Raw genomic sequence first — 19,933 nt, 5'->3', positions numbered from 1 at the left:
TGGACAGTATGAGATGGCATACAGTATGGGTAATCATTTACAGCCAACTAGTATCAACATGTTACTTTCTGATACGACTGGCAGAGAAATGAGACTCACCATGGCGAAGCCGACATCAGCTTTCTTCAAGGCGGGCCCGTCGTTGGTGCCATCTCCTGTGACTGCTACTACCTGCCTCTGTTCTAAGACCGTACTGTCGATGATACCTGGGGGGAGAGAAAAGAAACTTACCAAATAAGACATTTGAAATGACAGATTTCAGGACACTGACTTGTGAAAATGACATTTTTCATTTTCATCCTGAAAGAGCAAAGCGAAGTACCTTTGACTAATGTGTGCTTGTCGGTGGGTGAGGATCGTGCAAGTACTCGGAGTTTGGGCCAGATCTTATCAATGCGCTCTTGTTCAATCTAGAAGGGAAAAATGAGACTAATTAGCCTACAATCCCTATTCTTCATTTATTTACCATGTTGTTAGCTTGTTCCATTAGTCCATCAGGGCCAACTAACCCTACTAGGTTTATTAACACTGAAGTACAATGTCAAACAGGGTCGTGTTCATTAGGGCACGCAATGGATAAAGGTCTCAAACCTTTTGCAATGGGAAATGAAAATAAGTATTTCTTATTGGACAAGCCCAGGTAGTCTCTCCCTGTTTCAATCCATTTTCTTCCGTTTGGTGATAATGAACACGACCTAGTTGTGTTTTGGTGTAAAGGCACGACAATATATTTAACCCACCTCTCCCTTCTCGTTGCGGATCCGTCGGTTGAACTCCTTGCCTTCCATGCACAGGAACTCGTCTCCAGGCTGCAGGATGCCGCACTTGGTGGCGATGGCGCGGGCCGTGTTGATGTTGTCCCCGGTTACCATGCGTACCGTGATCCCGGCACGCTGACATTTCTTGATGGCGTCTGGGACCTGGAGGGGCAGAGAGAGAGAGAGAGAGGTGTTAGTGTGACTGACTGGCTGCGAAATCCGGGTTTCCTGACAGCTGCAGGACGGTCCCAGCTTGTAGAGCTCAAGCCTAGGCATCAGCTCAGGGAGTGTACACAAGTCTTCAGGTCTCGGGTAAGGTCACTGTACGAGCAAACCACTTCTGTTCCATAGGGAACAAGTCATCCTCAATACGCCATCTGGTTGCAATGGGTCTTTAACCATCACAGGAGCTGTTGATAGACCATGTGTGAGGCTGACAGAGATGAACCATTAACTAGGACCCAGAGTTGTTCCTAGTCAGAGGCCTCTCTGAATGTCACATATCTATACTGATAAGAACACACTTCGGGGTCAATGGAAATGTCAATAACACAATAACTCTGACATTTGCATACAACTGTGTGCAGAGGCTTGCTTCCTTTTCACTAGCATTTTTACCTTTTTGTCATTTAGCAGACGCTCTTATCCAGAGCGACTTACAGTAGTGAATGCAAACATTTCATTTCATGCATTTTTTTTTTGTACTGGCCCCCCATGGGAATCGAACCCACAACCCTGGCGTTGCACACACCATGCTTGCGTTGCAAACACCATGCTCTACCAACTGAGCCACAGGGAAGACTAGGGCCTCATGCCCTAGAAGCCATGTTGTGTGTGTGGTAGGTAAAGTATATCAGATTACTCCACTGTATCTTTGCTAATGTCAGTCTGCTTGTTTTGTTTGACTGTTGTCCATAAACTGACCTCGGGTCTGACTGGGTCCTCGATGCCCACCACACATACACAGGTCAGGCTGGTGAGGATGTCGTTCTCCTGGTCCCAGTCAGGCTCGCCCTCCGAGACAGGGAAGTCGCGGTAGGCCAGGCAGATGGTGCGCAGGCCCTCTGAGGCCATGGGCTCAATCACCTTCTTCACCATGTCCTCTCTGTCCCGGGGACGAAACACCTTGGTCTCGCCACTCGCCGTCAGAAGCTTAGAACACCTGGTGGTGGGGGACAGAGTGCGACAGAGACGGGTGTGATGTGGTTAGACCCAGCGATATGATAACACACAGCAGGAAGCCTGTTTCTCTGACTTCGTCCCAAACGGCACCCTAATCCCTACATAGTGCATTACATTTGACCTGACCCTATTGGTGGGTAAAAGGGAGGCGTGTTTAGAGCCATTTGGGAAGGCTTAGACTCATTTCTCCGGGCCTGTTTTTAAGAAGCTATGTTAAGGGGCTTGGTGGGATGCACTTGAACTACTTAGCGCCTAAGCCGAAAACAATTCCTTTGCAAGCCTGCCTGGCCACCTAGAACCCATGTTAAGCTCTTTGAATGAGAGGTGCTTAGTGCTCTGCTAATTGTGTGCCATCCACTACAAAACCAAAGTTGTTCCATGTTTGTATGAGGTCATAACTTGTACACTATCGGTATATACAGTGAGGGAAAAAAGTATTTGATCCCCTGCTGATTTTGTACGTTGGCCCACTGACAAAGAAATGATCAGTCTATAATTTTAATGGTAGGTTTATTTGAACAGTGAGAGACAGAATAACAACAAAAAAATCCAGAAAAACGCATGTCAAAAATGTTGTAAATTGATTTGCAATTTAATGAGGGAAATAAGTATTTGACCCCCTCTCAATCAAAAAGATTTCTGGCTCCCAGGTGTCTTTTATACAGGTAACGAGCTGAGATTAGGAGCACACTCTTAAAGGGAGTGCTCCTAATCTCAGTTTGTTACCTGTATAAAAGACACCTGTCCACAGAACCAATCAATCAATCAGATTCCAAACTCTCCACCATGGCCAAGACCAAAGACCTCTCCAAGGATGTCAGGGACAAGATTGTAGACCTACACAAGGCTGGAATGGGCTACAAGACCATCGCCAAGCAGCTTGGTGAGAAGGTGACAACAGTTGGTGCGATTATTCGCAAATGGAAGAAACACAAAAGAACTGTCAATCTCCCTCGGCCTGGGGCTCCATGCAAGATCTCACCTCGTGAAGTTGCAATGATCATGAGAACGGTGAGGAATCAGCCCAGAACTACACGGGAGGATCTTGTCAATGATCTCAAGGCAGCTGGGACCATAGTCACCAAGAAAACAATTGGTAACACACTACGCCGTGAAGGACTGAAATCCTGCAGTGCCCGCATGGTCCCCCTGCTCAAGAAAGCACATATACATGCCCGTCTGAAGTTTACCAATGAACATCTGAATGATTCAGAGGACAACTGGGTGAAAGTGTTGTGGTCAGATGAGACCAAAATGGAGCTCTTTGGCATCAACTCAACGTGTTTGGAGGAGGAGGAATGATGCCTATGACCCCAAGAACACCATCCCCACCGTCAAACATGGAGGTGGCAACATTATGCTTTGGGGGTGTTTTTCTGCTAAGGGGACAGGACAACTTCACCGCATCAAAGGGATGATGGATGTGGCCATGTACCGTCAAATCTTGGTTGAGAACCTCCTTCCCTCAGCCAGGGCATTGAAAATGGGTCGTGGATGGGTGTTCCAGCATGACAACGACCCAAAACACACGGCCAAGGCAACAAAGGAGTGGCTGAAGAAGAAGCACATTAAGGTCCTGGAGTGGCCTAGCCAGTCTCCAGACCTTAATCCCATAGAAAATCTGTGGAGGGAGCTGAAGGTTCGAGTTGGCAAACGTCAGCCTCGAAACCTTAATGACTTGGAGAAGATCTGCAAAGAGGAGTGGGACAAAATCCCTCCTGAGATGTGTGCAAACCTGGTGGCCAACTACAAGAAACATCTGACCTCTGTGATTGTCAACAAGGGTTTTGCCACCAAGTACTAAGTCATGTTTTGCAAAGGGGTCAAATACTTATTTCCCTCATTAAAATGCAAATCATTTTATAAAATTTTTGACGTGCGTTTTTCAGAATTTTTTTGTTATTCTGTCTCTCACTGTTCAAATAAACCTACCATTAAAATTATAGACTGATCATTTCTTTGTCAGTGGGCAAACGTACAAAATCAGCAGGGGATCAAACACTTTTTTCCCTCACTGTAATATCATTGGCTATATATGCCACTTAGCAGACCCGGTTGTCCAAACTAACTTACTGAATGCATACATTTTAGTATGTGTGTGATCCATGTGGAAATTGAACCAACAACCTTAGCGTTGTGCTAGCAATGCCCTTTCCAACTGAGCCCCACAGGACCATAGAATCCATACAGGGACTTAGATGTACACCAATTTACCATTGATATCAATGTCTGACTAGTTAAGATTCACCCCATACTGAATACTGAGAGCAGCTTGATTTAGCTTGAAACCCAAACCTACTTCTTGAGGAGGATCTCGGAGGCTCCCTTGCTGAACATGCGGAAGCTCCCGTCGGCGTTCTTCAGCACGGTGCTCATGGACTTCCTGCAGGAGTTGAAGGTGTAGACCTTGTAGAGCTTCTCCTCAGGGATCTCGTTGCGGATGGCCTGGTAGTCACGCTTCAGGTCATTAGCGAAGCCCAGCAAGGCACATTCGGTTTTGTTGCCCACCTGGCGCGGCAGACCACCTTCCTTCTCCGGAGACTGGTTACAGAGAGAGACACACCAAGTATCACGTAAGGGTTGTGTTCAGTTGGCACAAAACGGAAGAAACCGGTAACCAAAGGGAGTGCAATGAGGAGGTACCATCTGAACTTGCCCAATTATAAAAGCTTGTCTTCCGTTGTAAAATGTTTTGCTACGGCATGGCCTAATGATTAGGACCCAGGTCACGTTGGAAGCTATTAACATTCAGTAATCTCATACTAGTGATTTGTTACTGACATGACATTTACAAGCAAAACTCCTACCCCCACATTTAATCAATTAAATCGTCAACAACGTTACTCTAAACCCATCGATAGTGCACACACACACACACACACACACACACACGCCTGTGCAGTACTCCTGGACAGACCATTTCTCGAAGCAACCTCCCTCACCATAATGTTGGTGGTGTAGGCGCTGTTGACGCTGATGCCCAGGACAAGGATGTCCATGATGGCGGCGGGGACGAGCTGGGGCTCAGGCACGTTGCGGTAGTGCTTGTCGGCCACGTAGGCCTGCACCACCGTCATGCGGTTCATGGTCAGCGTGCCCGTCTTGTCCGAGCAGATGGCCGTAGCGTTGCCCATGGTCTCACAGGCGTCCAGGTGACGCACCAGGTTGTTGTCTTTCATCATTTTCTGTTAGGAAGAAGACGGGGGGGGGGAGAAGGGGAGACATCATGAAAAAGGTAATTGAATTAAATATGAGCTGCAGAAGGTAAATATGAGCTGCTGAAGGGGGTCCAAGCCTAATGAAATAGAAAGGGACGGTTTAACTAAGCTTTTCCATTCAACAGTACTGCAGTGGCATCCTCTCCTCTCTGCATCAAAAGCTGCTGTAGCTTCTAAGTCTACAGTGGTGTGAGTGGGCTGGATAACGCCTTAAATACTGGTCTTCCAGGGCTAGGGTCTACTACTGATATTACTAATCAACCTGTTGGCCCAACAACTCCAGTTAGAAGGATCATGACACAGCCAACTGGCTTTAATGTATCATGGAAGGCTCTTAAAGCTGCAGTCTTGGCTAAGTGAAGGGTTAACAAGCTGAGGGCTAATCTACTTTGTAAGCGAATAAAGCTTGAGTTAACAAGTTAAGCTCGTTGGCAGTGCGGGTCTTTTCACACTGCTCGTGGTAAAAAGCTACACCAGGAAGTTAATGATGAATTGTAACCTTGCACAGCCACAATGGCTGGGCGATATGGCCTATGTTTTCAAACTTATTGGTGAATCATGATATGCACTATATATATGCACACACAAATGTGGACACCCCTTCAAATTTGTGTATTCTGCTATTTCAGCCACACATGTTGCTGACAGGTGTATAAAATTGAGCACACCGCCATGCAATCTCCATAGACAAACATTGACAGTAGAATGGCCTTACTGAAGAGCTCATTGACTTTCAACGTGGCACCGTCATTGGATGCCACCTTTCCAACAAGTCAGTTCATCAAATTTCTGCCCTGCTAGAGCTGCCCCGGTCAACTGTAAGTGCTGTTATTGAAGTGGAAACGTCTAAGAGCAACAACGGCACAGCCGCAAAGTGGTAGGCCACACAAGTTCACAAAAACGGGACCGCCGAGTGCTAAAGCGCGTAACAAAATCAGCTGTCCTCGGTTGCAACACTCACTTACCAAGTTCCAAACTACCTCTGGAAGCAACGTCAGCATAAGAACTGTTAGTCGGGAGCTTCATGAAATGGGTTTCCATGGCCGAGCAGCCACACACATGCCTAAGATCACCATGCGCAATGCCAAGCGTCGGCTGGAGTGGTGTAAAGCTCGCCGCCATTGGACTCCGGAGCAGTATAAACACATTCTCTGGAGTGATGAATCACGCTTCACCATCTAGCAGTCCGACGGATGAATCTGGGTTTGGCGGCTGGCAGGAGAACGCGACCTGCCCCAATACATAGTGCCAACTGTAAAGTTTGGTGGAGGAAGAATAATGGTCTGGGGCTGTTTTTCATGGTTCAGGCTACGCCACTTCGTTCCAGTGAAGGGAAATCTTAATGTGACAGCATACAATGACATTCGATATGATTCTGTGCTTCCAACAGTTTGGGGAAGGCCCTTTCCGGTTTCAGCATTACAACACCCCCGTGCAAAGCGGGGTCCATACAGGAATGGTTTGTTGCGATCGGTGTAGAAGAACTTAACTGGCCTACACAGGGCCCTGATCGAACACATTTGGGATGAATTGGAATGCCAACTGTGAGCCAGGCCTAATCGCCCAACATCAGAGCCAGACCTCACTAATGCTCTTGAGGCTGAATGGAAGCAAGTCCCCGCAGCAATGTTCCAACATCTAGTGGAAAGCCTTCCCAGAAGAGTGGAGGCCGTTGTAGCAGCAAAGGGGGACCAACTCCAGATTAATGACCCTTTTGGAATGAGATGTTTCGAGAAAATTGTATTTTTTTTGACCAAATAAGCTTTGTCGTCAACACACTGCATTTCAAACCGTCAGGAATAATCTAATGATACCTAAGCTAAATATAAGCCTTCCACAACCATAACACCCACTAATTATTTAACTTGCTTTTTTGTAATAATCACTGATCTGGCTTTCAAGTCTATGAAAATGCAATTTTTGTAACAAATGTAACCAGAACCATGCATAATGCACATCCACTAATAATGACTAACTTCTGACAACAGGCATTATAGAAACCCAACAGGTCTCATAAATAATCTCTCAAGCACAGGTGCTAGTGAGTAGCCAGCTAATCTTTATATTTACTCCATATATCGTCCAGCCCTAACAGACACTCCATATTCGGACAACTACAACCAATAAAATGGCTTATCGTCTGGTGTAGTGTTTTTGCCGCAGACCCTGAGGCGGAAGGGGAACCTACTTTGACAGAGTAGGCCAGGGAGATGGTGACGGCCAGGGGAAGACCCTCGGGGACGGCCACCACCAGCACGGTGACGCCGATGATGAAGAACTTGACGAAGAACTGGACGTAGATGGGCGTGCAGTCCTTGTGCCAGGGCAGGCCCTGCACCCAGAAGGTGTCCACCACGAACAGCACCACCAGGATGATGACCGTGATGGCAGACATCACCAGGCCTAGAGAGAACACAGTAGTGAGACTCTTCATCTACAATATAATCAACAGGAGTGTAATCATTACGCCCATTCTGTTGCCAAAACTTTTACTGTCAACGGAAAATGTTTTGCAACCAAAACTAAAAAGTTTCTGTTGGACAAATGAAGGTACAACCCTCCCGATTTGGTTCTGTTTGTTTCCGTTTGGTTCTTAAACAGTTTCCGATACAAGAGGTAATGAATACACCCCAGGTCTTCCTACTAGACTACAGAGTACTGACCAGAACCTCAGAGAGACAGGAAGCGAGAGAGAGAGAGGGCGCGCGACAGGGGGCGAGAGGGGGCGCGCGACAGGGGGCGAGAGAAGGCGCGCGACAGGGGGCGAGAGAGGGCGCGCGACAGGGGGCGAGAGAGGGCGCGCGACAGGGGGCGAGAGAGGGCGCGCGACAGGGGGCGAGAGAGGGCGCGCGACAGGGGGCGAGAGAGGGCGCGCGACAGGGGGCGAGAGAGGGCGCGCGACAGGGGGCGAGAGAGGGCGCGCGACAGGGGGCGGGAGAGCGAGCGACTGCGAGGCGAGAGAGCGACTGCGAGGCGAGAGAGCGACTGCGAGGCGAGAGAGCGACTGCGAGGCGAGAGAGCGACTGCGACAGCGAGAGAGCGACTGCGACAGCGAGGCGAGAGAGCGACTGCGAGAGAGCGACTGCGACAGCGAGGCGAGAGAGAGACAGCGAGGTCGAGAGAGCGACTGCGAGGCGAGAGAGCGACTGCGAGGCGAGAGAGCGACTGCGAGGCGAGAGAGCGACTGCGACAGCGAGGCGAGAGAGCGACAACGAGGCGAGAGAGCGACAGCGAGGCGAGAGAGCGACAGCGAGGCGAGAGAGCGACTGCGACAGCGAGAGAGCGACAGCGAGAGAGCGACAGAGCGAGAGAGAGCAACAGCGAGAGAGCGACAGCGACAGAGAGCGACAGCGACAGAGAGCGACAGCGACAGAGAGCGACAGCGACAGAGGGAGAAAAGATAAGTTCACTGACCGGCTTTGCCAATTTGTACTGCTAATTTGGTTAGCTTCCCCTGGAGAACGGACTTCTCCTTCTTCTCCTTCAAGTTGGATTTCCTCTTCTCATCGATGTCGACTTCGTCGCTGTTGAGCGGCTGCATCTCCATGGCGGCTCCGTCCGCGGCTTTAGCTGAGGGGGAGAGAAGAGAGGCGTTGACTTAAAAGGTTGGACTGACTCAGAATGAAGGTACTCCTACTGCAGTTTCAATTACCAGCCCTCAAGGGTGAGAAGGCTTCTGGTTTTCATGTTTTAGTTCTAATCAACTGGACTGTTTTGCCAACCAATTAGCTGATGAATGAACCACCAGTTAGGAAGGAAACCAGCACTAGTAGCCTTGCCTTTCTGCCTACCTGGCTGCTTAGCAGGCAACAAGCACAAAGATTTTGAAACAGGATTTACTGGTACAACTTACAATCAAATGGCCCATTGTAATTTTTCTATTTCAAAACTTCCTTGTTTCATGCCTACTGACCATAACCTGATTACTGTTCATTCTTGCACGTTCATTTAAAAAAGCAAGTCACTGCACAACTGTTAAAGCAAACAAACTTTGGACATAGAAGTTGAGGGGGGCGGTTGAGTTAAGCAAGTTGGAAAATCAATGACAAGTAGTTCCATCTCTCCAGTCCTTTAGTGTGATTCAATAAGGAGTCATTGTCAAAGAGACTTGAGAGGGTGCCATATTTTTGCAAACCTTTTCTTTTGGCTTCGATTCACAGAGAAGTGCTTTTGGAAGGGAACTTGGGGTAAAAGTCACTGCAATTTTGAGTACGGTCCAAAATGTAATTTGGTAGAAATCTAATTACCATATTCCCACTCAGAGAGCAGCAGCCCTGGGATCTGTGGAATCTGCTGGTACAGTGGCCAGACAGACACCATTTCAATTCCTCTAAAGCCCCCTTTCCCTCCCTCCCGGGTTTGAAAATGCCAACAGACACCTTGACTCATCTGACCAAGTAACATAGAAGACGCTGAGCCCCTGGTCTGACGGCGGGCGGGCGGGCGGGCTAGGCAGCCCAGCAGGGCTGATCTCTAACCCATCTCTCCCAATGATAAGATCATTACCTCTGGCCCTGCCAGGGCTACATCAATGTGTCGGCTTCACCCGTCTCTCTCCCAGCCCTGGACTGACTGAACAGTCATTATATACTGTCTCTCTCCCAGCCCTGGACTGACTGAACAGTCATTATATACTGTCTGTCTCTCTCCCAGCCCTGGACTGACTGAACAGTCATTATATACTGTCTGTCTCTCTCCCAGCCCTGGACTGACTGAACAGTCATTACATACTGTCTGTCTCTCTCCCAGCCCTGGACTGACTGAACAGTCATTATATACTGTCTGTCTCTCTCCCAGCCCTGGACTGACTGAACAGTCATTACATACTGTCTGTCTCTCTCCCAGCCCTGGACTGACTGAACAGTCATTATATACACTGTCTGTCTCTCTCCCAGCCCTGGACTGACTGAACAGTCATTACATACTGTCTGTCTCTCTCCCAGCCCTGGACTGACTGAACAGTCATTACATACTGTCTGTCTCTCTCCCAGCCCTGGACTGACTGAACAGTCATTATATACACTGTCTGTCTCTCTCTCCCCCAGCCCTGGACTGACTGAACAGTCATTATATACTGTCTGTCTCTCTCCCAGCCCTGGACTGACTGAACAGTCATTATATACTGTCTGTCTCTCTCCCAGCCCTGGACTGACTGAACAGTCATTATATACTGTCTGTCTCTCTCCCAGCCCTGGACTGACTGAACAGTCATTATATACTGTCTGTCTCTCTCCCAGCCCTGGACTGACTGAACAGTCATTACATACTGTCTGTCTCTCTCCCAGCCCTGGACTGACTGAACAGTCATTACATACTGTCTGTCTCTCTCCCAGCCCTGGACTGACTGAACAGTCATTACATACTGTCTGTCTCTGTCCCAGCCCTGGACTGACTGAACAGTCATTACATACTGTCTGTCTCTGTCCCAGCCCTGGACTGACTGAACAGTCATTACATACTGTCTGTCTCTGTCCCAGCCCTGGACTGACTGAACAGTCATTATATACTGTCTCTCTCCCAGCCCTGGACTGACTGAACAGTCATTATATACACTGTCTGTCTCTCTCTCCCCCAGCCCTGGACTGACTGAACAGTCATTATATACTGTCTGTCTCTCTCCCAGCCCTGGACTGACTGAACAGTCATTATATACTGTCTGTCTCTCTCCCAGCCCTGGACTGACTGAACAGTCATTACATACTGTCTGTCTCTCTCCCAGCCCTGGACTGACTGAACAGTCATTACATACTGTCTGTCTCTCTCCCAGCCCTGGACTGACTGAACAGTCATTACATACTGTCTGTCTCTCTCCCAGCCCTGGACTGACTGAACAGTCATTATATACACTGTCTGTCTCTCTCCCAGCCCTGGACTGACTGAACAGTCATTACATACTGTCTGTCTCTCTCCCAGCCCTGGACTGACTGAACAGTCATTATATACTGTCTGTCTCTCTCCCAGCCCTGGACTGACTGAACAGTCATTATATACTGTCTGTCTCTCTCCCAGCCCTGGACTGACTGAACAGTCATTATATACTGTCTGTCTCTCTCCCAGCCCTGGACTGACTGAACAGTCATTATATACTGTCTGTCTCTCTCCCAGCCCTGGACTGACTGAACAGTCATTATATACTGTCTGTCTCTCTCCCAGCCCTGGACTGACTGAACAGTCATTATATACTGTCTGTCTCTCTCCCAGCCCTGGACTGACTGAACAGTCATTACATATCACCAGTCGATTCTATCCCCAGGCTCCTCCCTTGCTGATGCCAGGAGCCACACAGACAGCATCTGCAGGATGGGTGCCACGATATTCCTAGGTGGTGTCTTCTGCATTTACACAGCCTGTAATCCCAGACTGAAGGATTATTCTGCTCACAAAGGAGCTCCGTCAGGACCTCAATGAACAGGCTCCTGCTAGCGAACTGCACAGCTGCCGCTCTGTAGACACTGGGTGACTCAATGAACTTTAGAGAGCTGGGTCTCACGGTCGTACAATAGCATGACGCTGAACAGTTGACATGGTCTATGAGTACTATAGAATGAAGGGTTCAGATTGGACAGCTACGTCCTCAATCAATAAGAGAGAGAAAGAGGGAGCGAGAAGGCCAAAAAGAAGATGCTCTTCCCCAGGATTGTTACAGGGCTGTAATCTCCTCGCTAAATCGCCATAGCTGAATTCAACAGTACCTGCCGCTAAATTCTTGGAGAGGCATGGGAGAGAGGGTGAGAGAGAGAAGGTAACATGCTGGCCCGGACTAGACAATGAATGGACCAGTCACGGGCACACACACTCTGACCCACAAGGCCACAGAGCAGCATGGGGAAACAACCTGACCCAACACAGATGAAGCTACTCCTACTGACACCAGGCTAAGCGACAGGTCAAGGTTGAACTAAAATCCAATACTGTTAACTGGGCTGAGGAGAAGGCAATAATGTAGAGCGAAACAGATCAAGGTACTGAAGCAGCGTGCAACCAAGTCAAAGGAAATGAAAACGCACTCCGGTCTGTTACACTCACCTTTCTTGCGGTTTTCAGCTGCTCCATCTTGCTCTGTGAATGGAAAGTCAAATCCAGAGAAATTGAGTCAGTCACTTATTGGGGAGCAATTTGCAAACGGCTGCAATTCTGACCACCAACTTAATATATTTCCAATTATGTAAATCTGCCATTTTGATTTGATACCGTGAGAGACGTCAATCATTTTTATGAGAAGCCAAACAGATGAATGCTGGGATTGCATTATGACACGCACATTCTAAATCAGCTCCTCCAGCCAATAGGCCATTCTTACCCCCTCGCCTCATACCAAACAAGTCCACACACACGATAGAACTACAGCCAGCCACTTTCATCATACACAAACACACCGAAAGCCTTAAACTGATCTACATCCTACTAAAGTATATCAACTTGTTTCAAAACCCTGAAACGTACGCACACATACACTATACATACAAAAGTAGTTGGACACCCCTTCAAATTAGTGGATTTGGATATTTCAGCCACACCAGTTGCTGACAGGTGTATAAAATCGGGCACACAGCCATTCATTCTCCATACATAGACAAACATTGGCAGTAGAATGGCCTTACTGAAGAGCTCAGTGACTTTCAACGTAGCACTGTCATAGGATGCCACCTTTCCAACAAGTCCGTTCAAATTTCTGCCCTGCTAGAGCTGCCCCGGGCAACTGTAAGTGCTCATATTGTGAAGTGGAAACGTCTAGGAGCAACAACTGCTCAGCCGTGAAGTGGTAGGCCACACAAGCTCACAGAACGGGACCGCTGAAGCGAGTAAAAATCATCTGTCCTCGGTTGCAACAGTCACTACCAAGTTCCAAACTGCCTCTGAAAGCAACGTCAACACAATAACTGGTTTTCCATGGCCGAGCAGCCGCACACAAGCCTAAGATCACCATGCGTAATGCCAAGCGTCGGCTGGACAGGTGTAAAGCTCTCGCCGCCATTGGACTCTGGAGCAGTGGAAACACATTCTCTGGAGTGGCGAGTCACACTTCATCATCTGGTAGTCCGACAGATGAATCTGGGTTTGGTGGATGCTAGAACAACACTACCTGCTCCAATGCATTGTACCAACTGTAAAGTTAGGTAGAGGAGGAATAATGGTCTGGGGCTGTTTTTCATAGTTCGGGCTAGGCCCTTTAGTTCCTGTGAAGGAAAATCTTAACGCTACAGCATACAATGACATTCTAGACGATTCTGTGTTTCCAACTTTGTAGCAACAGTTTGGGGAAGGCCCTTTCCTGTTTCAGCAGGACAATGCCCCCATGCACAAAGCGAGGTCCATACAGAAATGGTTTGTCGAGATCTGTATTGAAGAACTTGACTGGCTCCACAGAGCCCTGACCTCAACCCCCATCAAACACCTTTTGGATGAATTAGAATGCCGACTGCGAGCCAGGCCCCGCAGCAATGTTCCAACATCTAGTGGAAAGCCTTCCCAGAAGAGTGGAGGCTGTTATAGCAGCAAAGGGGGGGACCAACTCCATATTAATGACCATTTTGGAATGAGATGTTCGACCAGCAGGTGTCCACATACACTACATGACCAAAAGTATACACACACGGCCTTGATTGAACAGAACTACAATTGCTGAACAAAGAATGGCAGAAGGCACTGGGCTATATGTAGAACAAACACTAACAGCATATATCCCATCGTGGGCTGAAAGCACTCAATACCTGGCTGTCGACTGCACAGGCACAGCAGCATTGAACACGGCAACAAGTGCTAAAGGTAAAGCCTTGTCAACTATTCCCATTGAAGCAGCAGCTCTCCCAAAATAAGTCCCACCACAGCTGAGACCTGACCTGTGCTCAGCTTAGCTCTAGTTCAAACCTCTCTCCTCTGTCAGCTCAGTGCCGTCTGCTCTGCTGTGTGAGTAAGCGATTAGTGGTGCTGCCGTGTTGCTGCAGTGTACAGCCCAGACAGAGGCCACTGATTCTCTACCTGTCTGACTCTGCTTCCTCTTACTTCTCTGCACATCAACTGCATCTAAAGAAATTCAACAAAAGACTGTTGAGAGGAAAACTTCATTCTTTGTGTGACGGGCAAAGGCATAATAAAATGATAAAAAAGCGTGGGTAGAGAACTGAATCATGAATCGATTCCGCCGCGCTCTGAAATGTCAACGTACTTTTCTTCTCCTTCTTCTCCTTCTTCTTAGCCTCCTTCTCCTCGTCATCGTCGTCTTCCTCCGAGGCGCCCAGTAAAGCGAAGATTATTCCAGTTTGAGAGTTCTCACCCACGGCGGTGACCAGCATTTTGCCGGAGCCCTCCATAACGTGGGTGCCTGCAGAGGGAAAACAGATAAGGGGGGGTGAGGTAGTGCCGCCATAGACATACAACTGATGCTTACCCTGTATAGGCCTCTGCCAGGGCTTTTCCTTACTATTACTTAGATAAAGCCATGTAGACTAGGACTATGCTAACATTTTCCATTACAGTACAATTCTATGGGGAGAGGGGTAAAGTGAGTAAACCTCGGGGATACAGATAAGCATGATGTTTGTGCCTGCCTGCAGATAGAGAGGAGAGGTAGGACCTAGCTAATGCTACAGTGTAAATGCCAGGTGTTCCCCTGACTATCACTGATCTAATGCTACAGTGTAAATGCCAGGTGTTCCCCTGACTATCACTGATCTAATGCTACAGTGTAAATGCCAGGTGTTCCCCTGACTATCACTGATCTAATGCTACAGTGTAAATGCCAGGTGTTCCCCTGACTATCACTGATCTAATGCTACAGTGTAAATGCCAGGTGTTCCCCTGACTATCACTGATCTAATGCTACAGTGTAAATGCCAGGTGTTCCCCTGACTATCACTGATCTAATGCTACAGTGTAAATGCCAGGTGTTTCCCTGACTATCACTGATCTAATGCTACAGTGTAAATGCCAGGTGTTCCCCTGACTATCACTGATCTAATGCTACAGTGTAAATGCCAGGTGTTTCCCTGACTATCACTGATCTAATGCTACAGTGTAAATGCCAGGTGTTTCCCTGACTATTACTTAGCTAATGCTACAGGCACCAACATTCCCCCTTACAATTACATGGACAGTGCAGTGTGCCCTGCCTAGCTATGTTGCTCCCGGCTTCATGCATCTGCTATAAATTGGTACTGATAGTAAGGAATATTTTGGATGTTTCCAGTCCTGGGTCTGGATTCGGGAGCCTGTGGTCATTGTGAGTAAATCTGAGCAGAAAAATTGTAGGCCTATTTTGACAGCTAAATATGAGCACATACAAACGTAATAAAGTGTATCACATTTTGGAATGACATTTCAAAAGCAGAGTCAAGCCTCAAATACTCGTCTTGGATGATAGCACACAAACACATTTGCACACTCCCAGCCTTTAATTAAAAGCCAATTGTGAGCCTCAGTGAATTAATGGAAACATGAGTCCCACAACACAACAGTAGCTTTCTCCAGACTTTAATGCCCACAACTGAGACACAGAGAGAGAAGTGCATTAAGAGCTCCCCATGCCTGTGTTAATTAATTAGGCAGGGGCTGGTCTGAACTGGGTGGGATGATGATGATGATGATGATACAGACTAAAGGCAGACAGGCTCTCTTAGAGGTGAGACCAAAGGGGGCTGGAAGAGGCAAACAAGCACTTTTAAAATCCCCTCCTTGGGGATCTGACCATAAAAAGCCCTTTTATTAAAGGATCAACGTGCCTTCATAAAATGGGATTAGGGACAAGACGAGCAATACCCTCAGACGGCAAAATAAAAGAGATAGATAGATAGATAGATAGATAGATAGAGTAGATAGATAGATAGATAGATAGATAGATAGATAGATAGATAGATAGATAGATAGATAGATAGATAGATGAGATAGATAGATAGATAGATAGATAGATAGATAGATAGATAGATAGATAGATAGATAGATAGATAGATAGATAGATAGATAGATAGATAGATAGATAGATAGATAGATAGATAGATAGATAGATAGATAGATAGATAGATAGATAGATAGATAGATAGATAGATAGATAGATAGATAGATAGATAGATAGATAGATAGATAGATAGATAGATAGATAGATAGATAGATAGATAGATAGATAGATAGATAGATCGATAGATCTGATATATCCTGGACCACTGATATGTCCTGGACCTACACCATCAAGTCCACAATCAGGGGTCCTACTGGAGTTCAGAAATATGCATTTTCAAAACACAGACCATCAACAAAACCATTTCACCTGCGTTTTATATTGAAAGTCAGTGTTGTTTTGCTTCAATAGTCACAGAAAATACATTAGTGCAACACATTCGGCAGAAAAATCGCTTCATTTTCATCAGATGATAACAGAAGAAGTGCAACGCTATTTGGCTAGCACCCACATAAGTAAATTAGTTTACAATTATATATTTTTTGTTGCAAAAACAATACATGACCATTATATTTCTAATATTTATCATAGAATGTAGCCAGCTACATTTCCTAATGTTTTTCTTAACGTTAATATAGCATTTTACCTGAGGCTAGACCAAGAAAAGTCAGAGCACTGTCTGCTGATTGAATTCACCAATGTCATTCTCATCAGAGTGGAGAAGTGCAACTGAAGCACACCAGTCTGATGCAGAGCAGAGATTACAATAAGCAGCATTTCAGATCTGCCTTCACAAAACACAGCAAGATATTTCTTATGAGTTTTATCTTTATTTTTGTGGAAAACGCCGAACTCCCTGACAGTACTTCTGGACTAGCTCAGAATATTGCTGGATACTGCCTGCATACCCCATTCCATGACAAAGTCAGATCCTCTATCAAGGGCCTGGCCTTCTATTCTAGTTGCAAAAGTGATTTATTCCACCATTAGGGGTGGGATACCTGGCATGCTATTCCAGTTGCAAAAATTGTTCATTCCACTATTAGGGGTCGGGTACCTGGCATGATATTTCAATGTTGTAAAATGGTTTATTCCACTATTAGTGGTGGGGTACCTGGCATGATATTTCATAGTTGTAAAATGGTTTATTCCACTATTAGGGGTGGGGTCAAATCTAGGCCGGGAAACTGATCTACAACCACATGAGCTTCATAGTATAAGAAAACATGCCAAGGCAGAAGAACAAGAATAGAACAGCTACCTGACAACAGCATGGGGTCTCTATCCAGCGTTTTCTTGACGTGGTCCGACTCCCCCGTGAGGGAGCTCTCGTCGATTTTGAGATCATTTCCTTGAATAAGAATACCATCCGAGGGCAGGAGATCACCTGGGAGACAGAATAAATATTCCTTTAGGAATTCACAAGACGTGTGGCTGAAAACAGAATACATTACACACTCTGGTCAACTCATCCTCACCAATAACAGATAACTGGGTCCTAAATGTCTTCCTATTTCCTACGTAGTGAACTACTTATTATTTTTTCTCCCCAATTTCGATCTTGTCTCATCGCTGCAACACCCCAACAGGCTTGAGAGGCAAAGATCGAGTCGTACGTCCTCCGAAACATGACCCGCCAAACCACACTTCTTAACACCCGCCCACTTAACCCAGCCGCACCAATGTGTTAGAGGAAACGCCGTTCAACAGACGACCGAAGTCAGCCAGCAGGCGCCCGGCCCGCCACAAGGAGTCGCTAGAGCACGATGGGCCAAAGCAAGCACCCCCAGCCAAACCCTCCCCTAACACGGACGACAGTGGGCCAATTGTGCACCGCCCTATGGGACTCCCAGTCACGGCCGGTTGTGACACAGCCTGGGATCGAACTCGGGTCTGTAGTTACATTTACATTTTACATTTTAGTCATTTAGCAGACGCTCTTATCCAGAGCGACTTACAAATTGGTGCATTCACCTTATAATATCCAGTGGAACAACCACTTTACAATAGTGCATCTAAATCTTTTAAGGGGGGGGTTATAAGGATTACTTTATCCTATCCCAGGTATTCCTTGAAGAGGTGGGGTTTCAGGTGTCTCCGGAAGGTGGTGATTGAGTCCGCTGTCCTGGCGTCGTGAGGGAGCTTGTTCCACCATTGGGGTGCCAGAGCAGCGAACAGTTTTGACTGGGCTGAGCGGGAACTGTGCTTCCTCAGAGGTAGGGAGGCGAGCAGGCCAGAGGTGGATGAACGGAGTGCCCTTGTTTGGGTGTAGGGCCTGATCAGAGCCTGAAGGTACGGAGGTGCCGTTCCCCTCACAGCTCCGTAGGCAAGCACCATGGTCTTGTAGCGGATGCGAGCTTCGACTGGAAGCCAGTGGAGAGAGCGGAGGAGCGGGGTGACGTGAGAGAACTTGGGAAGGTTGAACACCAGACGGGCTGCGGCGTTCTGGATGAGTTGTAGGGGTTTAATGGCACAGGCAGGGAGCCCAGCCAACAGCGAGTTGCAGTAATCCAGACGGGAGATGACAAGTGCCTGGATTAGGACCTGCGCCGCTTCCTGTGTGAGGCAGGGTCGTACTCTGCGAATGTTGTAGAGCATGAACCTACAGGATCGGGTCACCGCCTTGATGTTGGTGGAGAACGACAGGGTGTTGTCCAGGGTCACGCCAAGGCTCTTAGCACTCTGGGAGGAGGTGATGCCCCGGGTGGCCATAGTGGACTACTTTTGACCAGGGCCCATGGGGCTTGGGTCAAAAGTAGTGCACTTATATAGGGAATAGGGTGCCATTTGGGACGCAGAAAGAGGTGCCTCTTACCGTATTTTATTTGTGCAACGTCGCCGACCACAATCTCAGCCACGGGGATTTGGATGACTTGGCCGCCGCGGACAACAGCAAACTTCTGCTCTTGTTCGATGCGGCTCTGCAAGCCGCGGAATTGCTTCTCTTTGCTCCAGTCATTGAACGCTGTCACCAGCACCACGCAGACGACCGACAGCAGGATGGCGGCACCTTCGATCCAGCCCGCCTCTGCCTCACCATCATCCTCCACCCCTCCAGCTGCGCTCCCACAGTCTGCATAAGGATCAAAGCACACAGTTACAGGGATACACTGCCAGGTGTCTAACAGACAAAATCTTAACACATATCATTAAATGTTGGTAATTAAATAGTGACAACCAGGCCCAGACGGAATTGCCGTCCGCAGAATTTATTTGACATAAACTATCCCTCTGCAGTGAATTTAAGTCAAAATACAAATAAAATGTACACAGTGCAGTACAATGGACACCTGCAGTGCCTTCAGAAAGTATTCACACCCCTTGACTTGATCCACATTTGGTTGTGTTGCAGCCTGAATTAAAAAAATGTATTTAATTGAGATTGCGTCACTGGCCTTAACACAATACTCCATAACGTCGAAGTGGAAATATGTTTTTAGAAATGAATTCAAAATTTAATTGTCTTGAGTCAATAAGTATTCAACCCCTTGTTATGGCAAGCCTAAATAAGTTCAGGAGTAAAGATTTGCTTAATAAGTCACATAAAAAGTTGCATGGACTCACTGTGTGCAATAGTGTTAAATATGATATTTGAATTACTACCTCATCTCTGTACCCCACACATACAGATAATTGTAAGGTCCCTCAGTCAAGCTGTGAATTTCAAACACAGATTCAACCACAAAGACCAGGGAGGTTTTCCAATGCCTCGCAAAGAAGGGTACCTATTGGTAGATGGGTACAAATAAAATAAAAAGCAGACATTGAATAACACTTTGAGCATGGTGAAGTTATTAATTACACTTTGGATGATGTATCAATACACCCACTCACTACAAAGATACAGGCATTCTTCCTAACTCAGTTTCCGGAGAGGAAGAAAA

At 47.1% G+C, this 19,933-nt stretch overlaps 1 protein-coding gene across 7 annotated transcripts in view; it reads right to left on the bottom strand.

Annotated features, from left to right (window-relative positions):
* Positions 1 to 19,933, bottom strand: part of LOC106609600 (plasma membrane calcium-transporting ATPase 1) — a 59,166-nt gene that overhangs the window by 15,038 nt on the left and 24,195 nt on the right. For 5 of the 7 annotated variants that reach the window (XM_045700050.2, XM_082964044.1, XM_082964046.1 and 2 more), the window contains exons 4-16: positions 18,865 to 19,122; positions 17,311 to 17,436; positions 14,325 to 14,480; positions 14,138 to 14,182; positions 12,185 to 12,217; positions 8,573 to 8,728; positions 7,347 to 7,561; positions 4,883 to 5,125; positions 4,240 to 4,481; positions 1,683 to 1,920; positions 741 to 920; positions 323 to 410; positions 100 to 206 (exon numbers count right to left, since the gene is read on the bottom strand). In XM_045700050.2, the coding sequence (XP_045556006.1) occupies positions 100 to 206; positions 323 to 410; positions 741 to 920; positions 1,683 to 1,920; positions 4,240 to 4,481; positions 4,883 to 5,125; positions 7,347 to 7,561; positions 8,573 to 8,728; positions 12,185 to 12,217; positions 14,138 to 14,182; positions 14,325 to 14,480; positions 17,311 to 17,436; positions 18,865 to 19,122 (2,087 nt within the window). The remainder of the gene's footprint in view (positions 1 to 99; positions 207 to 322; positions 411 to 740; positions 921 to 1,682; positions 1,921 to 4,239; positions 4,482 to 4,882; positions 5,126 to 7,346; positions 7,562 to 8,572; positions 8,729 to 12,184; positions 12,218 to 14,137; positions 14,183 to 14,324; positions 14,481 to 17,310; positions 17,437 to 18,864; positions 19,123 to 19,933) is intronic. The other 2 variants (XM_082964043.1, XM_082964045.1) reach the window with 1 other exon arrangement.

Source organism: Salmo salar, chromosome 17 (assembly GCF_965601325.2).
Source record: "Salmo salar chromosome 17, fSalSal1, whole genome shotgun sequence".
Taxonomy (NCBI): Eukaryota; Metazoa; Chordata; class Actinopteri; order Salmoniformes; family Salmonidae; genus Salmo; species Salmo salar.
This window is presented reverse-complemented; position numbering and strand designations above follow the sequence as displayed.